The sequence below is a fragment of the Egretta garzetta genome, unplaced genomic scaffold (genome assembly GCF_000687185.1).
Source record: "Egretta garzetta isolate BGI_Z169 unplaced genomic scaffold, ASM68718v1 scaffold604, whole genome shotgun sequence".
NCBI classification, from domain to species: Eukaryota; Metazoa; Chordata; class Aves; order Pelecaniformes; family Ardeidae; genus Egretta; species Egretta garzetta.
The window spans coordinates 28,286-48,413 of NW_009259366.1; the positions used below are offsets into that span (position 1 = coordinate 28,286).

The 20,128-nt window shown below is 45.0% G+C and overlaps 1 protein-coding gene across 1 annotated transcript in view; it reads left to right on the plus strand.

Moving 5' to 3' along the window:
* The window catches only part of PDE6B (phosphodiesterase 6B), a 21,657-nt gene extending 3,496 nt beyond the window's left edge, over positions 1-18,161 (plus strand). Inside the window, exons 4-22 of the mRNA XM_009636824.2 lie at positions 2,547-2,687; positions 3,746-3,820; positions 3,911-3,975; positions 4,956-5,022; positions 5,159-5,206; positions 5,388-5,537; positions 6,434-6,577; positions 7,154-7,219; positions 7,828-7,974; positions 9,521-9,628; positions 10,628-10,737; positions 11,722-11,809; positions 12,386-12,486; positions 13,813-13,920; positions 14,640-14,703; positions 15,452-15,526; positions 16,460-16,543; positions 16,797-16,953; positions 18,103-18,161. Of these exons, the coding sequence (XP_009635119.1) occupies positions 2,547-2,687; positions 3,746-3,820; positions 3,911-3,975; positions 4,956-5,022; positions 5,159-5,206; positions 5,388-5,537; positions 6,434-6,577; positions 7,154-7,219; positions 7,828-7,974; positions 9,521-9,628; positions 10,628-10,737; positions 11,722-11,809; positions 12,386-12,486; positions 13,813-13,920; positions 14,640-14,703; positions 15,452-15,526; positions 16,460-16,543; positions 16,797-16,953; positions 18,103-18,161 (1,857 nt within the window). The remainder of the gene's footprint in view (positions 1-2,546; positions 2,688-3,745; positions 3,821-3,910; positions 3,976-4,955; positions 5,023-5,158; positions 5,207-5,387; positions 5,538-6,433; positions 6,578-7,153; positions 7,220-7,827; positions 7,975-9,520; positions 9,629-10,627; positions 10,738-11,721; positions 11,810-12,385; positions 12,487-13,812; positions 13,921-14,639; positions 14,704-15,451; positions 15,527-16,459; positions 16,544-16,796; positions 16,954-18,102) is intronic.
* Positions 18,162-20,128: the final 1,967 nt, after the last annotated feature.

Here is a 20,128-nt window from a genome sequence, read left to right on the forward strand (position 1 = left end):
ACTGAGCTCCAGATGTTTTGTTGAACTCAGGCTATGAAGCACTCTTGGGGCATTTAATCACTTCAGCCAGCAGCACCAAGAGATTTCCCAAATCTGCTTATTAAAAAGTGCTATTGAATTTCTTCTTAGTGCCAGTAAAATAGTTCTCATACGCCTGTTGTATTGGCCTCCCCTAGTAGAAATGAACATAGATGAGGATTTTAGGGTATTCTGAATTGAAACAATTCAGCCACCATTCTTTTCCATGACTTGCGTTATGAAAGGACTCTTGAATTTATTGGGATGGACGTGAATCCATGCAACCACTTTCTGCAGCAGGCAACTGGCTGTCATTGAAGAATACATGCCATCGTGTCTATGCTTCATGGCAGCCATGCTCTTGTCAACACATACAAATATCTTAAGGGCGGAAGTCATGAGGATGGAAGCAGTCTGTTTGCAGTGGTGTCCAGCGACAGGACTAGGGGCAATGGGTGCAAACTGAAACATAAGAGGTTTCAGTTGAATATGAGGAAAAACTTCTTTACTTCGAGGGTGACAGAGCACTGGAACAGGCTGCCCAGGAAGGTTGTGGAGTCTCCTTCTCTGGAGATATTCAAGGCCCGCCTGGATGAAGTCCTGTGTAGAATGCTCTAGGAGAGCCTGCTTTAGCAGGGGGGTTGGACTAGGTGATCTCCCGAGGTCCCTTCCCACCCTTGCAATTCTGTGATTGTCTCCAGCTGGGTTTGCTGTGGGGGATAAATGCCTGTTTCAGCAAAATCGATGTAGAATAAAAGTTTATTTTGGAAGCTTTGGGATAGCACTTATACTTACTAATTCATTATCATCTCATGTGTTTCATCTAATTTTTTCAGTAATCAAAAACATGAATGATGGTCAGCTGATAGAGCCTTCTAGCAATGCTGAGTAACTCAACTAAAGTAGAACTAGCGAAGGTTTATTCCTGCTAAGGGCTTGACAGTAGGATTGGGAGAGGTAAGGAAGGGGCTAGAATATAAAGTGGAAACCCAAGAGGTGGAAGGCCTAATGCCTCCCACAGGGTGCTCTGGTCTGGGGCTGAACCCAGCAGTCCTGAGTTCATATGTCACTGCTGAGTGAGAAGGTCCCACAGAAAGGGAGGAAAGCGAAAACGAGATGCAAGGCACACTGTTAGTTCCCCCAATAGTTCACTTGGCTGACCTTTGGCCATCTAGATCTAATGGTCTGTGCCAGAGTTAATATGGTTCATTGTGTCAGACTTAAAAGTATCAAAGCACAGAGTGAGAAAATGACATCCTTAAAGGTGGTCTAGGATTTTAATATTGCAGATCCCAGCTGCAAAGACTGGGGGATACTGTAAGTAAAATGGCTTGTGCAAGACAGTTCTTTCTGCTTGTGCTCAGATACTCTGTAAGAGTCTTATTAGAAGACCACATAACACATTTTGCCCAAGTTCTTTACATTATTCCATAAACTGGTCATTCTTCAGGTGTTTCTTTCAGCTTTCTTCGCTGGGCTTGTGACTTCCAGGGTTACTACTGCATGATGTAAAATGCCAGAAATAAAACTATTGCTCATTTTTCTCTAACAGTTTGTATGACAACACCACTATCCTATCTGAGGCATGCTTAGAGACCAGTGACCAATCTGAACACCTCAGCCTTCATAGGAGTGGCAGTTGTCCCAATTTACAGATTAGATACAGAGATGGATGCAGCTCAGAATTGTCAAAAATATCTACTAGAGCCCAGTGAGGAGGAGAGACACACTTTTCCCAGCTGTGGCCCTGTAACAGTACTTCTTGTTCAAAGCACAGGTCCCGTCAGCTTCAGGTAGCAGCATTCAGTGCTTTTGAAGCACTGCTCCTGATGTCTCCCGGGCTCGGAAAGCAAAGCACACACACTTAGGTACAGGCACACACGCACTAGCTAAGCTAAGCAATTTCATAGCTAGCTTCCTTACCATTTCAGAGGAAATTGTTAGGCCCGCAAAGGCTCTCCTGGTGCCACCAGAAATAGTTGCCTAATTTGCCACATAACCTCAATTTTTACAAATGAAAGAGCCGAATGGCAACAGCTTTCTTATGGGTGCATCTGCGGGGCACAGGATGGGGAAAAGGATCACAGGCTGCTGCACACACAAAGCAGCTGCACAAAGGCTTTGAGGAAAGTGTTACTTCAGATATTTCCAACTCCAGCCTCCAGAATTTGCTACACTTTTGGTGTTATCTGGTTTTGGATGCAAGATTTTACTTATGGGTATAAAATGTTTGTGGGGCCATCTCCTTACCTGGCATTACTACTTTTTTGAGCTATATTTGTAAGACTGTACTTCTACATAGCACTCCATGATGACCTGACTCTTCCTCAGAGTGCATCTAAAAATTCCCTAGTAATTCCCAGTGTGAATAAGCAATGCTTTTACATTTTGCAGTATAGGTTGCTATTGCACTTTTCAGGAACTGTAGTATAACCCCCCAATTGTTTCCTTGTTATTCCAAACACATTTGGGAAGCCCAGCTTCCCTCCAAGGGGAGACTATGCTTACATTTGGATTTAATCCCACAGGTGCTGTTGTGGTCGGCTAATAAGGTTTTTGAGGAACTGACAGACATTGAGAGGCAGTTCCACAAAGCTTTTTACACGGTGAGAGCATACCTGAACTGCGACCGGTACTCAGTGGGTCTCCTGGACATGACGAAGCAGAAGGTAAGTGCTCATACATGTGTTGTACACCTTTCTTCATTGCACTTATTTCCACTGAGGGGTGATGTGCAGAGATAAGTTTTACCGGGGCAGCCAAAGTGCAAGCTAGCTTTGAGTCATTATTCCTGCTTTGGCTGGCATTTTTTTTTATTCTACTGTGCAAGTAAAGACCCTGGGATAAAGAAAAGAGAGGGAAAGGGATGAGCTTATGACTGGAATGGGAGGACTGTCGAAGGAGCCAGAGGCTGGGAAGACAAAGGAAGGGCAAATACGCCTGACCATGGCAATCCTGGTCAAAGCCTGCAACATAAGCACAGCCTCACAAAGTCTGTGGATATCAGAAGTACAGTAAGATACCTGTGGAAACCCCCAGCAACAAAGCAGCCACCTTCCTCAAGGACGTGCACATTATCAAGGTTTCTAGGTGAAATTTGGCTTCATGAAAATAAGCTGACAGAAGCTAAGTTACTTCTGCAGCTCTGATTGGTCTCATTATTTGCACTTTTGGCTAACTTTTTTCCTTGTCATAGGAGCCTTGCTTTATTCTATGGTCAGGCTGACTGAGGCTACTGTGGACTTTGATCTACACCACGTTGCCAGAGCCTTTATAACACACAGTCTCGTGAAGAGGTGTATTAAAAGATCGTTAGTGTACTAAAGCACTTTGATCAGCATTACAATGTAGCCTAAGAAAAACAAACAAAAAAAGTTCTTTCACTTTAGGACACTAGCAAGTAGTAGATCAGCCCTATGGTCTCACTCTGGAAAATGAAGAACACATAAAATATTGACATAGCTGTTTGCTCTGTGAGTACAGCCTGTACTGTTCACTGAATGAAACAGCATCCTGGTATAAGCAGTATACAACTATATACAGCCATATAATGCGCCTGACACTTCCCGCTTTAGGTATACTGTGCTGATCCCTAGTACTGAACTAGCCATTTCATGCCTTGTTTCATGCCTGGCTTACACAGTACCAAAACTGGCATGGTTACTTTGAGGGTCAAAGCAGAATGAGCTTTTCTACTGTAAAAATACTTCTTTCATTTTAAAACCAGGAATTTTTTGACCTGTGGCCAGTCCTGCTGGGAGAAGTTCCCCCCTACTCAGGACCTCGCACCCCAGATGGCAGGGTACGTGAGAACCAGGTTTCTTAAACTCTCTTCTGTCTGTCTGCATGGCCTCACTGCTAATTTTAACACCGCTCTCCTTTTTATTTGTAGGAAATAGTCTTTTACAAGGTCATTGATTATATTTTACACGGAAAAGAAGACATTAAAGTCATCCCGTAAGTGTCCAGTTTCTGTATGCTAGGTACTGACACAGAGTATAGCTAAAACCAAGGTTCCCCATGATTTAAAGTCATTAATGAGGAGACATGCAAAGGACCGATAGAAGTCTGAGTAAGAGAGCCAGAATGTAAGTTGGTGCTTCGACTCACATTTCTGCAGGACAAAGATTTCCTCCAGGGCATTGGGACCCTGGCTTGCAAAACAGCCTCAAAAAATCACTGCAACCAATGATCCTTTTTAGATGCAGAAGCGAACTGCTCTGCCTGCCTTCAGTTTTGCCGCTCTCCTTGCCAGGCTGAGGCATTGCTCCTCCTCCGTGCCTTCCCTGTGTCAGCAGGCGAGCCCATCCAGGTCGCAGTGGTCCCAGCCCTGCCCCTCACCCCTCCCAACCTCTCACAGGTGCTCCCCTTGCTTCTTTCCTCTCTGCTATGCTCACTGACCCCATCTCAAGGCTACCTTTCTCCTTTCTTGACACCACACTGAGACTCCCGCTTTCTGAAAACCACCTTCTTGGCACCAAATTCTTCAGAGGAGCCTTGGGCACCTTGGACAAATCTGACGTAACAGAAGTTTCACCCAGTTCTGGTCACACTGCTTTGCCTCGCTGTAAGTGCTGCAAGAAAGGCCCCATTGCTTAGGTACAGCAGTGTTCAAAAGTTCAGGCTGGCAGAGGTTCTTAGACACGAACTTTTATCTTACTCTGTGCTGAAGGTCTGAAACATGGCCCCCACTCCCAGGCATGACTTTTTTAAAGTCTCTGAAGACTATGACATTTTATGAGTTATTCAGTATTGAAGCCTTGAAGGAAAAGTATTTACTCCCACATGGGTCCTTTGAAAGTAACAGGACTGTTTAGTAACTGAGAGTGAAATATATAAGCGTGGATTGTGCAATCAGCTGGACACATTTCAGCTCTGTGATCATTCTTCAATTATCATATATCCTTAATTTCCCTGATGCATATTCTTTCATCTAGAAATCCTACCCCGGATCACTGGGCGCTAGTTACTGGACTGCCAACTTATGTGGCTGAAAGTGGATTTGTAAGTACTTAACTTAGGCTTCATCAAGGCTGTCTGAGATGAAGTTATACTAATGCTGCTTTCCCATCAATTCAGTTTTTTGTTTTGGTATGTATTGCCCATCTTGTAAAACATTTTCTTTTGTGTGATCCCCTAGATTTGCAACATTATGAATGCTGCTGCAGATGAGATGTTTAACTTTCAGGTACCGTGAAAACTTCCAGTCCCATCAAAGATTCTACTTTGTTTGCAGAAATGTAATTTAGAGTCAATATTAGGCATATGAATATTTCTTTAGCCTATAGTCTTGATGTAAAATGGGAGTGCTGATATATTTAGAAAACACATTAAGTACATGGTGTCTTTCTGCTTGCTATTGCTTCAAGGAAGGTCCTCTAGATGAATCAGGATGGACTATCAAAAATGTTCTCTCCATGCCAATAGTCAACAAAAAGGAAGAAATTGTTGGCGTTGTCACATTTTACAACAGAAAAGATGGGAAACCATTTGACGAGCAGGACGAGACTCTCATGGAGGTATGGTTCCTTGCCATGGCTGGAAGTAGTTCATATGGTTGAGAGAGGTCACTATTGCTCTCTGTACACCTGCAAAGCATCCCCCAGTGTTTTGAAGCTAAGATTCTTTGTTGCTTATAGATGTGTTATGCATCAGCTTGAAAGTTTTGAAAGCAAATATATGAAATACTGGGGGTTTTTGGTCTTGGAAACCCAGCTGTGTTCACATCATTTTGTTTCAGTATTCTTGGATCGGACACCTAGCCATGAGCAGCCACAATGTACTAACACGACCATTCTGTCCTGTGTTCGCATACCAACAGCAGCTGTAATTAAAGACCTTGCTGCTTGGAAATGCTCCTATCCTAGTCAATCCAAAATAGGCATTCAGCTCTTGGCATCTGTTATCAATCAATCAGAATGTTTCCTGAAACAGACTTTTCTTATCAAACAAAAAGACTGTGAAAAAAAAATCAGTTTGAATTGGCCACTGGACAGCAAACAAGTTGAGAGCAAACACAAGGTGTGAGTAAACATTCATGAAAGGTGATGAGACCACCTTGGCTCTCCCCTGATACGAGGGTTCCCGACCTGCTGTCACCGTTGTGACATCAGACTTTCCACCAACGCAGAAATAGCTTTACATATGCTGAACCAGACAAAGGGTCCTCGAACCTCCACAGCATGGATGCTCTGGAAGCCTAGGCAGATTCCACAGCTGGGGAAGCTGCTGTCCTGAGGGGCACACAGCAGCTGGGAGCAAACACACAAGTCTAGCTCATTGCTCATTGCTAGACTTGTGGCCAAAGCGGAGCTTGTGTTTCTTGAAAAATATATCACGCAGTGTTATATTTCTGTGTCTTTGAGGAACAGATGTTTTGATTATTTCACCATTCCCTTCTTTTCCCCTGACCAAGTCCTTGACACAGTTCCTGGGTTGGTCTGTACTCAACACAGACACGTATGATAAGATGAACAAGCTGGAGAACCGGAAGGACATTGCTCAGGATATGGTGCTCTACCATGTGAAATGTGACAAGGATGAAATCCAGGAAATTCTGGTAATGCCTTACAACATGCAGCACACCCCCAGGTGTACTGGCCTGGCCTGTGACTCGCGGCACAGACGCAGGTCTCCCATCCCACAGAAATGCTTCCAGCCACCGCAGTGCGGAGGCAGCACCTGGGGCCCCAGTTACTGCACAGCAGCAGAACAATTCTTTGTTTTGGCTCTGTGATCTGCCCTCCACCTCAACACACTGCCACGCTGTGTCCTTTCTAATTTTCTGAGCAAAGCCAGCCCTGGAGGTGGGCTCATGCAGGTGCTACTCAGGGCAGGGCTGTAGGGGTGGATTTATTCCCCAGAACCTCCTTAGTGCAGAGAATGTGGAGTTAGAGCACCCAGCTGGGACACTGGCTCTGGGGGGACATCTGCAAATGGCGGAAACATGAACAAAAATCAAGGAGAGTGAGAACACTTTTACCAGGAAGAATGGGTTAAAAGACCAGAAGTAGACGTAGGTCCAGGAAGAAAACACCATATGTGCTTGAGAGCTGCCCTAGACTGCCCCAAAGCTGCATGGTGCGAAGTCCAGCAGGATTCAGACGTCAATTTAACACATCCATGCTCTTTGCAGCCAACACGAGAAAAGCTGGGGAAGGAGCCAAGTGAGTGTGAGGAAGAGGAGCTGGCAAGCATCCTGGTAAGGGCAATGTTCTGCTGGAACGGACAGCTGTGGCAAACAAATACTGCCTGGGTTGATGCGGGCAAGAGTTCCCAGTGTTGGCACACTGGTACACATCAACAGGGCACCTGGTGAAGGGTGAAGGTAGAGCATACCCTGCCCTCCTCTGTTGTGTGAGTTTGAGATTATTATTATCAGGTGGCAGTATTGCCTTCCCCAGCTCTCAGGGAGCACCTACTCTCTGCCACTTTATCTCAAAGAGTTCAAAGTCCATCTGGAAACACATCAGCCACCTTGACTTGTCACGCATTTTGTTCTTTGGAGTAAATATGAAGAGCTCTAAGTCTTCCCCTGTTAGACATGTCAAGTTCGTAGTCTCCAGAGAAAACTGCTTAAGAGAAAATAATCAGTATCTCTTGCACTTGACCAAAAATGCCCACTCTTGTCCCCCGCTAACAGGGTTATTATGAATAGCTGCATTTCAGTCTATTTCTGTGTAAAATTCTAAAAGGAAAAGCTCGCAGCAATATCAGACTGAGAAGATTTTATTAAGCAAAACCCATTCTGGGTGTTTCTAAGGATGGCTTTAAGTAGTACAGCAGCAAACTGTCCCACCTTTCTTACAGAAAGAAGAACTGCCGGGACCTACCAAGTTCGAAATCTATGAGTTCAGGTTCTCTGATTTTGACTGCACCGAGCTAGAGCTGGTGAAGTGTGGCATTCAGATGTACTACGAGCTCGGCGTGGTGAAAAAGTTCCAGATCCCACAAGAGGTATGAGCTGGCAACATCCAGGGGCTTCCCTCTTGGATGGCCAGCAGACTCGTCACCTGGCTGAGGTCCCTGTGACCGCCCTGCACAGCACACGGGGTGGCCAGAGGTCTGGGTTCACAGGGACTTGCGGGGCGAGGGGTGTGCATCCTGAGCCCCCTTGTCCTGCCAAGTGCAGGGAACCCTCTGGCGAAGCCCCTGGTCACCGCACGAGGGTTTGGAGCATGAAGCTGGCCTCCTCTGCTCTGCACTGGCTGCTACAGGTGTGGGTTGGCTATCAGGTCTTTATAGATAGGTGCTGCACCATGCAAAAAATTGCTTGCACTTGCTGTGTCTAATGCCAGTCACAGCCGCAGTGTAAACACACAGTTTCCAGGTGTAACATGGGGCAGTGCATGTCTGTGTGCATATTTCGTTTGGTGTAGTATGTACCCTATAGTTTTCAACCAACATACGCTGAAACCCATGCTGGCCGGTCCCTCTGCTTTTCCTCCCCCTGCCTTCACTCAGTGCATTTGGTACCAACTCCCTGGCTGCTGGCGACAGGAGTGGTGTGACCCTGTGGGAACAAGGACCCCATAGCCCCTGGTGTGTGAGGTCACGGCTTTTGCCACAGTTCAAGCCCTGCAGGTCTTGTGAAACTGACGTTTCAGCAGCTCTGCTGCTCCCCGAGGGATTTCTCAGCACATCATGTGCGGTTTTTCCCCATCTAGTGGGATGTGGAGGTAACTGCAAGGAAGAGTTTTCACCCTGGAAAGGCAGGCTGGGAAGTAGGAGGGAAGTGAAGGGCTCTGAATGGGAATCACTTCTGTGGTTCTTACTCATAGCATGTCAGTGTCAAAAAGTATTCAAAATATCTACTTGGGAACAACTAACCCCTGATACAGGTGTGAAAAGCAGTCATCCAGTGCTGCGACTCTGAGCAGCTGAGATTTTAAAAAATGAATACTCATCCATGATTAATTTGCTCTCTAATGAGAAAACATAGCTACAAGAGGTAGTACACCTGGAGTAGTAGAAAGCAGAGGGAAATAATGTTCGTTATTTAATGCCCTATACTGTAATTGTTTAGGTAATGTAAACACCACCCATCTCTACATCTATGGAGCCATATCTCTTGAGGAGAGGTAGCAGTACTAGTAAGTCACAAGGCATGAGAGGGACAAATCTCATGAGTGACAACGTAGAGAAACACAGAAATTCAATAAATTCACAAACAGTAGGATGAAATCTCTTTTCCTTTAGACATTGCTGTTTCTTTTTTCCCCCACAGGTATCTCTGCGATTTTACTTTTCTCTAAAAAAAATTTTTAAAAGATTAATTAGAAAGCATAGAGCTATATTTTAGTGTCCCCTTTAGCTCTCCACTAGGCTTTACTACAATGGCGCCATCAGGGAAGCCTGATGATATTACAGCTTCTGATTCCTTTCTGAGGCCACGTCTGCAGAGCCAGTCTGAATCCACGACTTCTGTACGTGGTCTTTATTGCAAGAGTGACAGGCAGCAGCTTCACCACACAAAAATGACATCCTCTTCCCCAATTTTCAGGTTCTGGTAAGGTTTGTGTACTCCGTCAGCAAAGGCTACCGGAAGATAACTTACCACAACTGGCGTCATGGCTTCAACGTCGCGCAGACCATGTTCACGCTCCTGATGGTACGGTAGCACCATCCCAGTTAATTCTGTGGCACGGCTTCATTTACAGGAGGTCTTCTGTTGTGCCCTGGGGACGTGCAGGGCTTCCTTCGAATCCTGGTGCAGGATAAGAGTTTGTCACTCCTAGGACAGGTCCCGCTAACTGAGGTCTCCATTTGCCTTATGTGACAGTCCTTGCACTACAGGTAAAGCTGTGGCCAGTACTGCCCAAGGAATGGAGGGCTTTAATTCTCATAGGTACATGCAGGTATAGTGTTGAGTAGCCTCCAGATTAAATCTTTCTGCAGGGTAGGGGAGACAGACTGCAGGACTTCCCTTCCTCCGACAGTTTCTGGCAGTAAGAGCCAGACTGAAGCTAGCTGCCTGGGATGGAGACAACCTCACCCTTCCCATTTCCAGGCAGGACAGGCACAGGTGTGAGCCTATTGCTCGTGTGGATGCGGCAAGTGCCATTTCTCACAGGCTTTCAGGTCAGCAGGTGCCCCCAATAAAAAAAACATGTGTCAGGCTGCTGCTCCACACCAGAGATGGACCAGCGCCAGGAGCCAATGCAGGCAGTGTGGCCCACACAGCTGGCAGCAGAATTATGCCCTACCATCCCCGGACAATCCTTTGGGAGATTCATGTTGGAGACCCCATCACCCAGAAAGATGCAGAGCCCTTTCACAAAGTGCTTTGTGTCCAGAGGCTGGAGGGGTGCTTAGGAGGACCTGGGCATCCCTAGGATCTGAGGTTGCTGTAGCACCAGGTAGCCAAGGTCGCAGGTGGGCATTGAACATGTATGCATGAGGCGCATGCCTACCCGAGTCTGAAATATCTCATTTCCAGCTGCTTCCCCATTTTAAGCGAAGTGTACCGTGTATTGCATTTTGCTGCACAAGTATTTTCAGTTCTCCTGGTCTGTTTCAATAAGGAGGCCCCCAGCACAGAGCAGTCACAGCTCAGTACCTTTTCCTGTAAGAGATATTAACAGACAACGTGCAAATTCTCACCCTCCAGACTGGCAAACTGAAGCGTTACTACACAGACCTCGAAGCACTCGCAATGGTAACTGCTGCTCTGTGCCACGATATTGACCACAGGGGAACCAACAACCTCTACCAAATGAAGTAAGCACTTTCCTACCACATCAAATCGTTTACTGTTGCCCCCAGGTGGAGTGGGATTAGGTTGTGATCACACTGAACTGCAGCACAGCTCTGTTTCATACACAGGGGTAACACATTTCTTTTGCAAATAACCTTGCTTTTCAGCTTGCTACAGCACTTGGCCAGTGGGGAAACTGAAATTTTGAGGTGCTCTCTGAGGCTTTCTTTACTTCCTAGTAAATCTCCTCTGGTTAAAGAAACACTCTACATTACCATTACAGGGTGGAACTAGTGGGGTGCAGGCCTGTAGTAGCCTGAGCATCATAGGAGACTCGGGATGCCACCAGGAGCATCCTGGACGTAAGAAGGCTACTTTTTGCTGGAAGGTACCTATGGAGAAAGCACCATACATGGTACTGCCCTCACCGCCTGCAGAAACAAAGCACTTATGAGTATGAGGGCGCTGCTCTCAGTAGGCAGTCACTAGCTACAGGAAAGCAGTTGCATGATTTCATTGACCAGTCAGGCCTCTGTTGCTCATTTGAAGCAGTGTCAGATCAGAGCTCTTCTGCAGTGCTTGCTGGCTCTACTCTCTTAGGGTTTGCTGGAGCCTTCAAAAAGTCCACGTGAAGCTGACTGGTGTTTTGGATACGAGAGGGTCTTGCTTTTTAGCCAGGAAAGTGTGCAAGGACTGCTGGTTTTTCTGTTCCTATTACTAGGTATCAACATGGAATTTGGAAATTTATTCAGGAACTAAACAAGCTTACTAAACAACCTTTTGGGTGAAATTTGTACTTGGAAGACTGATTTATGCAGTGTCCAAATAGTTTTAAGCAGTGTCACAAAAGTCTTTTACTAGACTGAAGCCATTAGCTATTAAAAGTATTGCTCTTAAGCCTTTTAAAATTAGTTATTTGTGTGTGTGACAAAATTAAATATAAAATGGGGCACTTCTTATTTTTAAGTGCTGCACTAACATCTTTCATTTTTCTTTTATGCAACCAGATCTCAAAATCCTTTAGCTAAACTTCATGGATCCTCAATTTTAGAGAGACATCACTTGGAATTTGGAAAATTCTTGCTCTCTGAAGAGGTTGGTAATGAATTGTAATGTAAGGACATGAATAGTTTACTTCCAGGGAAGTTGTTCAGCAACAACAGAGCTGTCAGCTTAGCACAAGACCTTTCTCTGGTTTGGATACCTGAAGAACCGCAGCTGTCTCACTCCCCAGGTACTCTGTGCTCACCAAGGACCAAAACACATAGGCTTCTGAACTGCATGACTTGGTTTCTTCAGAAGCCATACTGTTATGCTCATAGGAATATGTTAAATACAGGATTGTTCTCCTGTAGCCCCTCTGACCGGGCCGAGGCTGACACACTCCCCCAGCTAACTTTTCAGTTCAGGTAAATGTGCACTGCGGCCAGGGTACAGGGTTTGGGCACGCGCTGTGTACAACCTTCAGGACACCGACCCTGTTCAGTGAATGAAAGGGGAGACTGGGCACCAACATACGGTGAACAGGGGGGTCACAACCCTTGCACTGTAGGGGAGAAAACTGAAGCTATTAAAAAAAAAAAGTGAGCACATTTGAGAAAGGGAGATGGCCAGCGACTCACAACAATACAGTGCTTAGATTTTTGCAGCTGCCTTTTCTTTGCTTTTCAGTCACTGAATATATGTCAGAACCTCAACCGCAGACAGCACGAGCACATGATTCACCTGATGGACATTGCCATTATAGCAACAGACCTGGCACTCTACTTCAAGTAAGTCAGTCACATACACCGTGTGTGAGGGTCAGAAAGCAGGGGGTGCTTTACAAAGGCAAAACACAATGCTTTGCTCCGAGAGCCCTGCCGCGCCTCGATCCTCTTCACAGGCACTGCCTCTGGGAGGCTGCCTTTAGTACCAACATCAGGCCTGGTGGGGAGAACTCAGATCACTGAAAAGAATTTTGAACTTTCCCTCATAAGCTTGCATATGTGACTTTTTAGCCCTCTGTTTCCCATGAGGCAGTGCTATATGATCCCTTAAGGGAAAGACATGTCTGATTTTTTATTTATTTTTTTTTACCTAGCACTTCAGCACTAAAAGTACTCATAAATGGCAAATGGCCTGGCCAGGGCTACATTAACTTCTCTGGGAAGGCAGCACAACCTATAGTCTGTTTCATACCCAAAAGCCCAAAATGCCAAACATCTTGGAGCAGCATGTGCCTACTTCCTGGGACTTAAGGCTGGAAGTCCACAACATATGACTTCCTGATTAGCAAGGAGTTTTCAAAATGTGCTTTCAAAATACAGTGCCAAGAGCAGAGACTGCTTCTGTGTTTTGCACTGAGGGATGATTATGCAAAATATTAAGTCCACAAAAGAGGAATATGAGGGAGTGTGCAATACCCATTCCCCTCACTACAGAGGTAGGGTGGCTGTATGGGAGCAGATACCACCACTTCCTTAACAGGTCAGAACAAGCTGGTCTTTGCCCTCCTTGATCCGTGGTCTGCAAGCGAAGCCTTGGTTGAGATCAGACCCAGGCAAAATGATACTGACAGAACACATATGCAAGTCTTCTCTGTTAGCATTGAAACAGCAGATTTTTCCAGATTTCACACCACTCAAAGCATGGGCATGTTGTGTATAACACACATTCTCCCCAGAATTTGCTACGTGTATTTAGGTATATAAATAAGGTTAAAAAGGTCAGACTAAGTATATAAAGCCAGGTAGCTTTACACGTATTCCAGCGAGCTCTAGGTTTCTGCAGTTTGCCTAACATTCCGGGAAACAGCATCCCTGTGCTGCCAACAAAGGTGGAAGCATTTCTCAGCTGGCATAACTTGCAGTAGCTCATACTTTCAAGTTCCTGCTCATGTCTCACGACTGCACTTATTTTTAAGTAATTTATAATAGAGAAGCAGGTGGTGGTGCTTGGTTTTGTTTAGGCCTTCCCTAAGGACTTAAAACGCCAGGACAGCAACTCCTGGAAAGTCTTCTGGAAGAGTTATCAACCCCAGGGTCAGCCATTTGTGTTTAACACATTTGTTTCCTTGTTCTGGAGCTTTTTCTTTTTCCCTCCCCCCGCCCTCAAAGGAAGAGAACAATGTTTCAGAAGATTGTTGACGAGTCTAAGACGTACGACAGCACGACTGCCTGGACTGAATACCTGTCTCTGGAGACCACAAAGAAAGAAGTTGTCATGTGAGTAATTGTCTCTGGAAAGGTTGGTGGTGTGGTCACCTGGCAAGAGCTCCAGAACATGCCTTGCGCTGCACTTAGTGCAAGATCAGCACGTGGTATGTTACTGTCTACTCAAATCTGATCTTCCAGAGAAGCAGGCAAAAAACAGGAAAAAAAGCTTAAAGTGATTCTTCATCCAGATAAGTGACTGGTTTTGGAGCGTCCTTCTGATCATATACGAGATGCAGGATCCCTTCTCAACCAATCCGAGTTGCACAAAGCTGCTGTTGTGACCAGACAGACGTTTTGCAGATGCTTTGCGCTGGCAGTGAAGTGCACCCACAACCTCACTGCAAGCTGCACTGCTACACCTCCACAAGGGGGCCAGAGATGTTAGTCCAAAGTCAAGAAGTTCAGCCCAGCAATACTAAAGCAGCAAACATCCTAGTGCCAGAAGCAAGCAGTTCCCTAGTGTAAATCCATTTTAATCAAGGGAGCAATTCTTGGTGAATGTCCCAGTCAGAGCCAAGGTTGTTGCAGCAACCCATCTTTTTTTTATCTATCGCTTCAGCAGGGACCGGGGGATACCTGACACAGTATTCTCATAGAAGCCACCCCTGTAGCCCCCACCACCACCAAGACCTTGCTACACAAACCCAATACAGGGTATGAGCATCCTGAGCCTGCAAGAGGTAGCGTGCAGGCTGTAGAGAAGAGACTAATTTCTTTCCTCTTTTTAGGGCCATGATGATGACTGCCTGTGATTTGTCAGCAATCACAAAGCCTTGGGAAGTCCAGAGTAAGGTCAGGTGCTTGATACATTGTTAGATTTCTCTAGCTTATACTTCAAAGTAATGCAATTTCCTAAGCTGTCTAGAAGCTGAATCAAATTGTCCTACCAAAACTACCAAAAGAACATTAGAATAACTATGGTTTTGATGGGTGAACCAATCTTGGAGATTGCAGTAGTGAATTCTATAGAAAACTTGTGTTTGCCAAAAAAAGAAAAGAAATATACCCAATTATTTAGCTTCTTGTGTTACAGTGAGGTTTTTTGCATGTAACATATGGGTGGGGTTTTTTACAGCATTACCTGCTGTTTGTTCAGTTGTTTGATTTCCTTTAGGAGTTCCTTCCTGAACTGTACTTGAGCAGTTGCTAAGTAAGAAACATTAAAATTTAAAGGAGGATAAAAGAAGTAAAACCCGCCTTCCTGTACAACATGGAGAAAAGACAGTAAGAAAATCATATCAGGCAGCCACAACTGTGACCAAGAGGCAAAGGATTGAGGGCAACACGTTGGAAAATGTTTCTTAATAGATGAGCAGTGGACTAATGAGCTCCAGTGCAATAAGGTTGCTGAGCTTTCACGACACGGGTGCAATCCCATTGCCACTGCTGCCCTTTCCAGGAGAAAAGCTGGGGCTGAAGTTGAACATGAAGCAACAAGACCCTAGAAGTGAGATTTGCTTCATGGTGAAGACCTGAAACGCATCAAGTTATAAAGCCGAAGTCAGTGCTAATTTTTCTTTTCCCCTCCTTGACAATGTAGGTAGCTCTCCTGGTAGCAGCTGAGTTCTGGGAACAAGGAGACTTAGAAATAAGCGTCCTTCAACAACAGCCTATTGTAAGTACCACACAAGAGCCAGACAGTTCAGTTCAGACAGAAAGTCTCAGCAAAGACTTACTACAAGCAATGTTGCTCTCAGAGTGCTGTGAGCCTTCCTGAAAACACCATGCCTGCCAAAATCTATTGTAAAAGTGGGTACTCAGCTAGGGAAGACCCTCTGTGATAGAGCCTCTTGTCCAGCTCTCTGTATAGTTAGATGAGTCCCAGTGGCTGTGAGCCAGCAATGAGTCCCCCTGGAGACTTTGTGCTGGTCCCCTACAGAAAAAAAAAAATTAAATACATACACCGTAGAGGAAAGCAGAGTTTCCAATAAAGGGAAAAACTACAAACACAAAATTTGTAGAGTCCAGAAATTATTTCTGGTAAATGAATGGAAGTGTGTTAAAGCAGTGTTTCTTAAAATATTTTTTCTGCTATAATAACACATACTTAAATTGGACATTGAAAGAGCCAAGAGTCATTCCTTGATGCAGGCTCCACCCGAGTGGTTTGGGTTTTCTTTAAGTAGACTTTCATACACCCTCTCTACCCACAGAGGCATCACAAGTGATGCAGTAAGCAACAAGGCCTTATAAGAATGTAATTTTATGTTCAGTTACATTTTAGAGAATTGAAAACCTCTTCAGCACTTTATAACATGAACCTTCTCTCAGGTATCGGATTGAGAGGTGCAAGGGAAAAAAACTCTCTGTCCTCCTCCCTACCCATAGACGCTGAAAGAGCTGTCTAAAAATTCTGCTAAAATGGCAAAGGAAATGAGCCTGCTTCACTCCTCTGCAGTGGAGGAAGAGGGCTGTGATGGACAGCCTTTATGGACAGCACAGCAGAACTGCCAGGCTGACACAACAAGGCAGTTTGGGGGAGAAGAGAGAGGTGTGTTTTTCAGTGAAGTGTTCTCATAAATTGTGGTGAACTTGTGTTTTCCCACAGCCCATGATGGACCGGAGGAAAGCTGCTGAGCTTCCAAAGCTTCAAGTGGGTTTCATTGACTTCGTGTGCACGTTTGTCTATAAGGTAAGCAAAATGCACCCTTGCACACCCCATCCTTCCAAACAGGGCTTCAAATCCCAGGTGGGTGAGTCCCAGTGCAGTAGAGGAGAAAACGTCTGCTCCTCTCTGGGGCATTGCAGCATGGTCCCTCTTCGTGCCATTAACGCCTTCCCTGCGTGAGCCAGCCTGGGAGGCGAGGTGTCGGGATCCATCACGGGGTGTGATGGACAAGCACTGCCTCTGCTCTGCATTGTGCTGACAGGTGTGTTTTGGTTAGGAATTTTCCCGTTTCCATGAAGAAATTCAGCCTATGCTTGATGGGCTGCTGAACAACAGAAATGAATGGAAGACCCGTGCTGATGAGTATGACGCAAAAATGAAAGCTCTGGAGGAAGAGAAGAAAAAAGAGGAAGAGAAGATGGCTGCAATGAAAGGTCAGAAACAACACTTAGATTTTCTTTCCTAACTCAAAAACATATTTACATGATACTCTCCCAGATCTGCAGCAAGGTTTGCTGAGATGGCAAAGAGTCAGATGCCTAGAACAAGTTTTCTCAATCTTGCTCCACTGGCAAGGTTGAAGACACCTTGTTTTCAAACCTGACACCATGACAGGCTGTCAAAAAGGCCGCCTGCTCAAATGCCCAGGAACTAGTGCCTGAGAAACTAGTGAGACTACATTCGGCACGAGTGTCCGTGCTGCTGGGGACAGCAGAAAGTCCTTTACAGTATACGTATGTCCCTGGAAAAGAGCAGGGAGACATCCCTTTGTACACAGGGGCGGTGGCCGATGTGCTGTCCCACAGGTCACGAAGCAGGAGGAGTTAAGGAAAAGCTAAAACACTCCTAGGGAGAATACTGGAGGAATTATGGTTCATCCCATTTCTAGCCCAGATTAAGTATTACCTAGAAGCAAGCAGTAGCATCAGGACCTCGTAGCAATTTATTTTACTCGAATCCATTTTTCTTCTTCTGTGGACCCAGCCTAGGTAGCACTGAAATCCATCAGCTGCAGTGGCTGTTGGGTGAAAGCTTGTTTGAAAGCCTGAGGGTTTGTTTGGCTCTCAGAGAGGTGGAAGCAGAGGGCTCTTCTGGCCTCTCCCAAGTGGCTGAGCAAACATCCGTCAGAACTTGGTGCCTCCACTCCATAGAGGCAAGTCTCCTTTTGTTCCAAACAGGACCAAAATCCCACCAGGCCACGGGGTGGACATTCCTCAAATGACACAGTTTAGAAATTATTAGAGCTGTCTAGATGACTTATCTCAGTAATCATATCATAGTAATTAACCTAAAATATCAAAAGTAAGTGCTTTAGCTATGATTTGGAAAACTTCTGAAGAATTATCTCCTGACTAAGTAATCAGTATTTACATGAGGAAGGTTTCTAAAACATTCTTTCTTGAAAAAGCAGCCTTACATGCACAATTACTTTGCACAGCAGGCAGCTCTAGGTATGGGTACTATCTATAGTTATGACCTACACTGATCACTGGATAACTTAGAAGTGCTAAAATTCTCCTGTGATGACTGAGAAGGGCATTTATGACTATACTGCTAATTCTGTGTTTCTTTTTATATGGCAGATGGAATAACCTGCAATGGAGGAACAGCTCCAGCTTCCAAAACCTGTAGCATACTTTAGACCTATTATGAATATGCCACCCAAAATGAGAATGCCCATGCTTTTTAAAAAAAAAGAAAAAAAAAATCATGGCATACAAATACATTCCTGATTGGACTGTTCTGCTACTTTAATTAGGCTTATGACCAACCAGGGAAGGGCTAGATCTCGTTTGCCTTAATTGCATCTCTTCCTGACGGTAAGGAGCCAGTTCTGTCCTGTCTCTTGCTCCATGTAATGCACCTGATGTCAGGTGACATACGGCAAGCCAGAACAACTATTTGGCCCAATAAATCAGGTTGTATGACTGTGGAAGAGCATTTCTCCTGCACTGAAACACTTCTTACCCCAAAGCTGATGGGGCCAGCTGAAGTCATATCCTGCTTCATACAACCCCATGTGATTGACAGTGTATGCAACCATAGCCCACAGAACAGGAAAACTGAAGAAGAGCCAAGTTTATCGTATCTAAGCCTGTACCTCTTGGGATATCAGAAAAAAAAATCTGTGGGTAGGGATAAAGAATGAAAACTGACCATAGTAAACCTTGGAACTGTTCTAAAAAGTTACAATTCCATGTAAATCCAAGAAACACTCACAGGGATAATAGTTCTGCCTCACTTGAGGAATTTGGATAGGTTACTGCTCTAAAGCATGGAGCCCTTTCGTGCAACAGCCAGTAGCCGCCATCTCCACGAGCAGGATCCATGCCATGCGCTAACCGAGGCTTCGCTCTCTAACACATGATTGTTAGACGACAGTGTTATCAGTACCCGTTACTGTTCCAGTTCCAGTTACCCAAGCAACCTGAATGGTGGCATCTCCTAAATTTGTTCTCTTTTGTCTCGTAATGCCAATGTTGTTTAACGCTGTCCTTTTCCAATGAGTACCAACCTTCCTTCCTTTCCTCCTCCTGTTCCGAGACGTCTGGTTTTTAGACTCCCCTCCAGACTTTGAAAGACTGGTGACTTGTACTCTTTCATTTCAGATAAAAGTTAGTTTTCATATTTATTCATGCAACCATATTAGAACATTCGATTACACTCTCGTTAGCAGTAGAGACACCCTTCTCTGGTCCTCTCTTTCTCTCTCTCTTTCTCTTTTTTTTTTAAAGTTTGGAGATCTGTTTTGCTGGGGATTTTCTTCTTCTTCTTCTTCTTCTTCTTCTTCTTAAAAGTTAGTTTTCATATTTATTCATGCAACCATATTAGAACATTCGATTACACTCTCGTTAGCAGTAGAGACACCCTTCTCTGGTCCTCTCTTTCTCTCTCTCTTTCTCTTTTTTTTTTAAAGTTTGGAGATCTGTTTTGCTGGGGATTTTCTTCTTCTTCTTCTTCTTCTTCTTCTTCTTCTTCTTCTTCTTCTTCCTCCTGCTACCTGCAGTGCTTTTACTCTTCAGTATCTTGTTTTGCAAAATATTACAAAAATACTGCAAGTAAAAGGAAAACTAGAGCTATGGTGGTACCTGGTGATCATTTATTCGTGTCTCGGTGTGGTAAGCAAGATGTAATCCTCTGTCACTATGCAGCAAGTCTGTGAGCAGCAAGTTGTCTTTCAGGAAAATACAGAAACCTGTCCACTTGCATGAAAGCTAAATATGCCACTAGTAACAACCTCATGCGTATCTCTCAGTTTCTTTAAGAACCATGTAGGAGGCTTTCATCATACAGCATATGAAGTCAAACAAGTAATTTTTTTTCAGTGGGAAAAATGCTACAAGGTTATCATATCGCAGAGCGGGGAGCAGTGAGCTTTTAAAGACCACCACAAGCCACTGCATACTTAATTGCTGAGATCTCCTTATGTCCTCAAACATTATCTGGGAAATAAAGCCAGGAGGCTAACCTTCCTGCCCCCTGTGCACTATGCGAGGGGCTCGGAGTGCCACAGGGTGCTCCGGCAGGGCTCTCATGCAAGGAGCGCAGGGCATCACCCAGCGCGCCCAGAAGTGCTGGCAGGACCTGGGGCCGTGGGCGGCTGTGCCC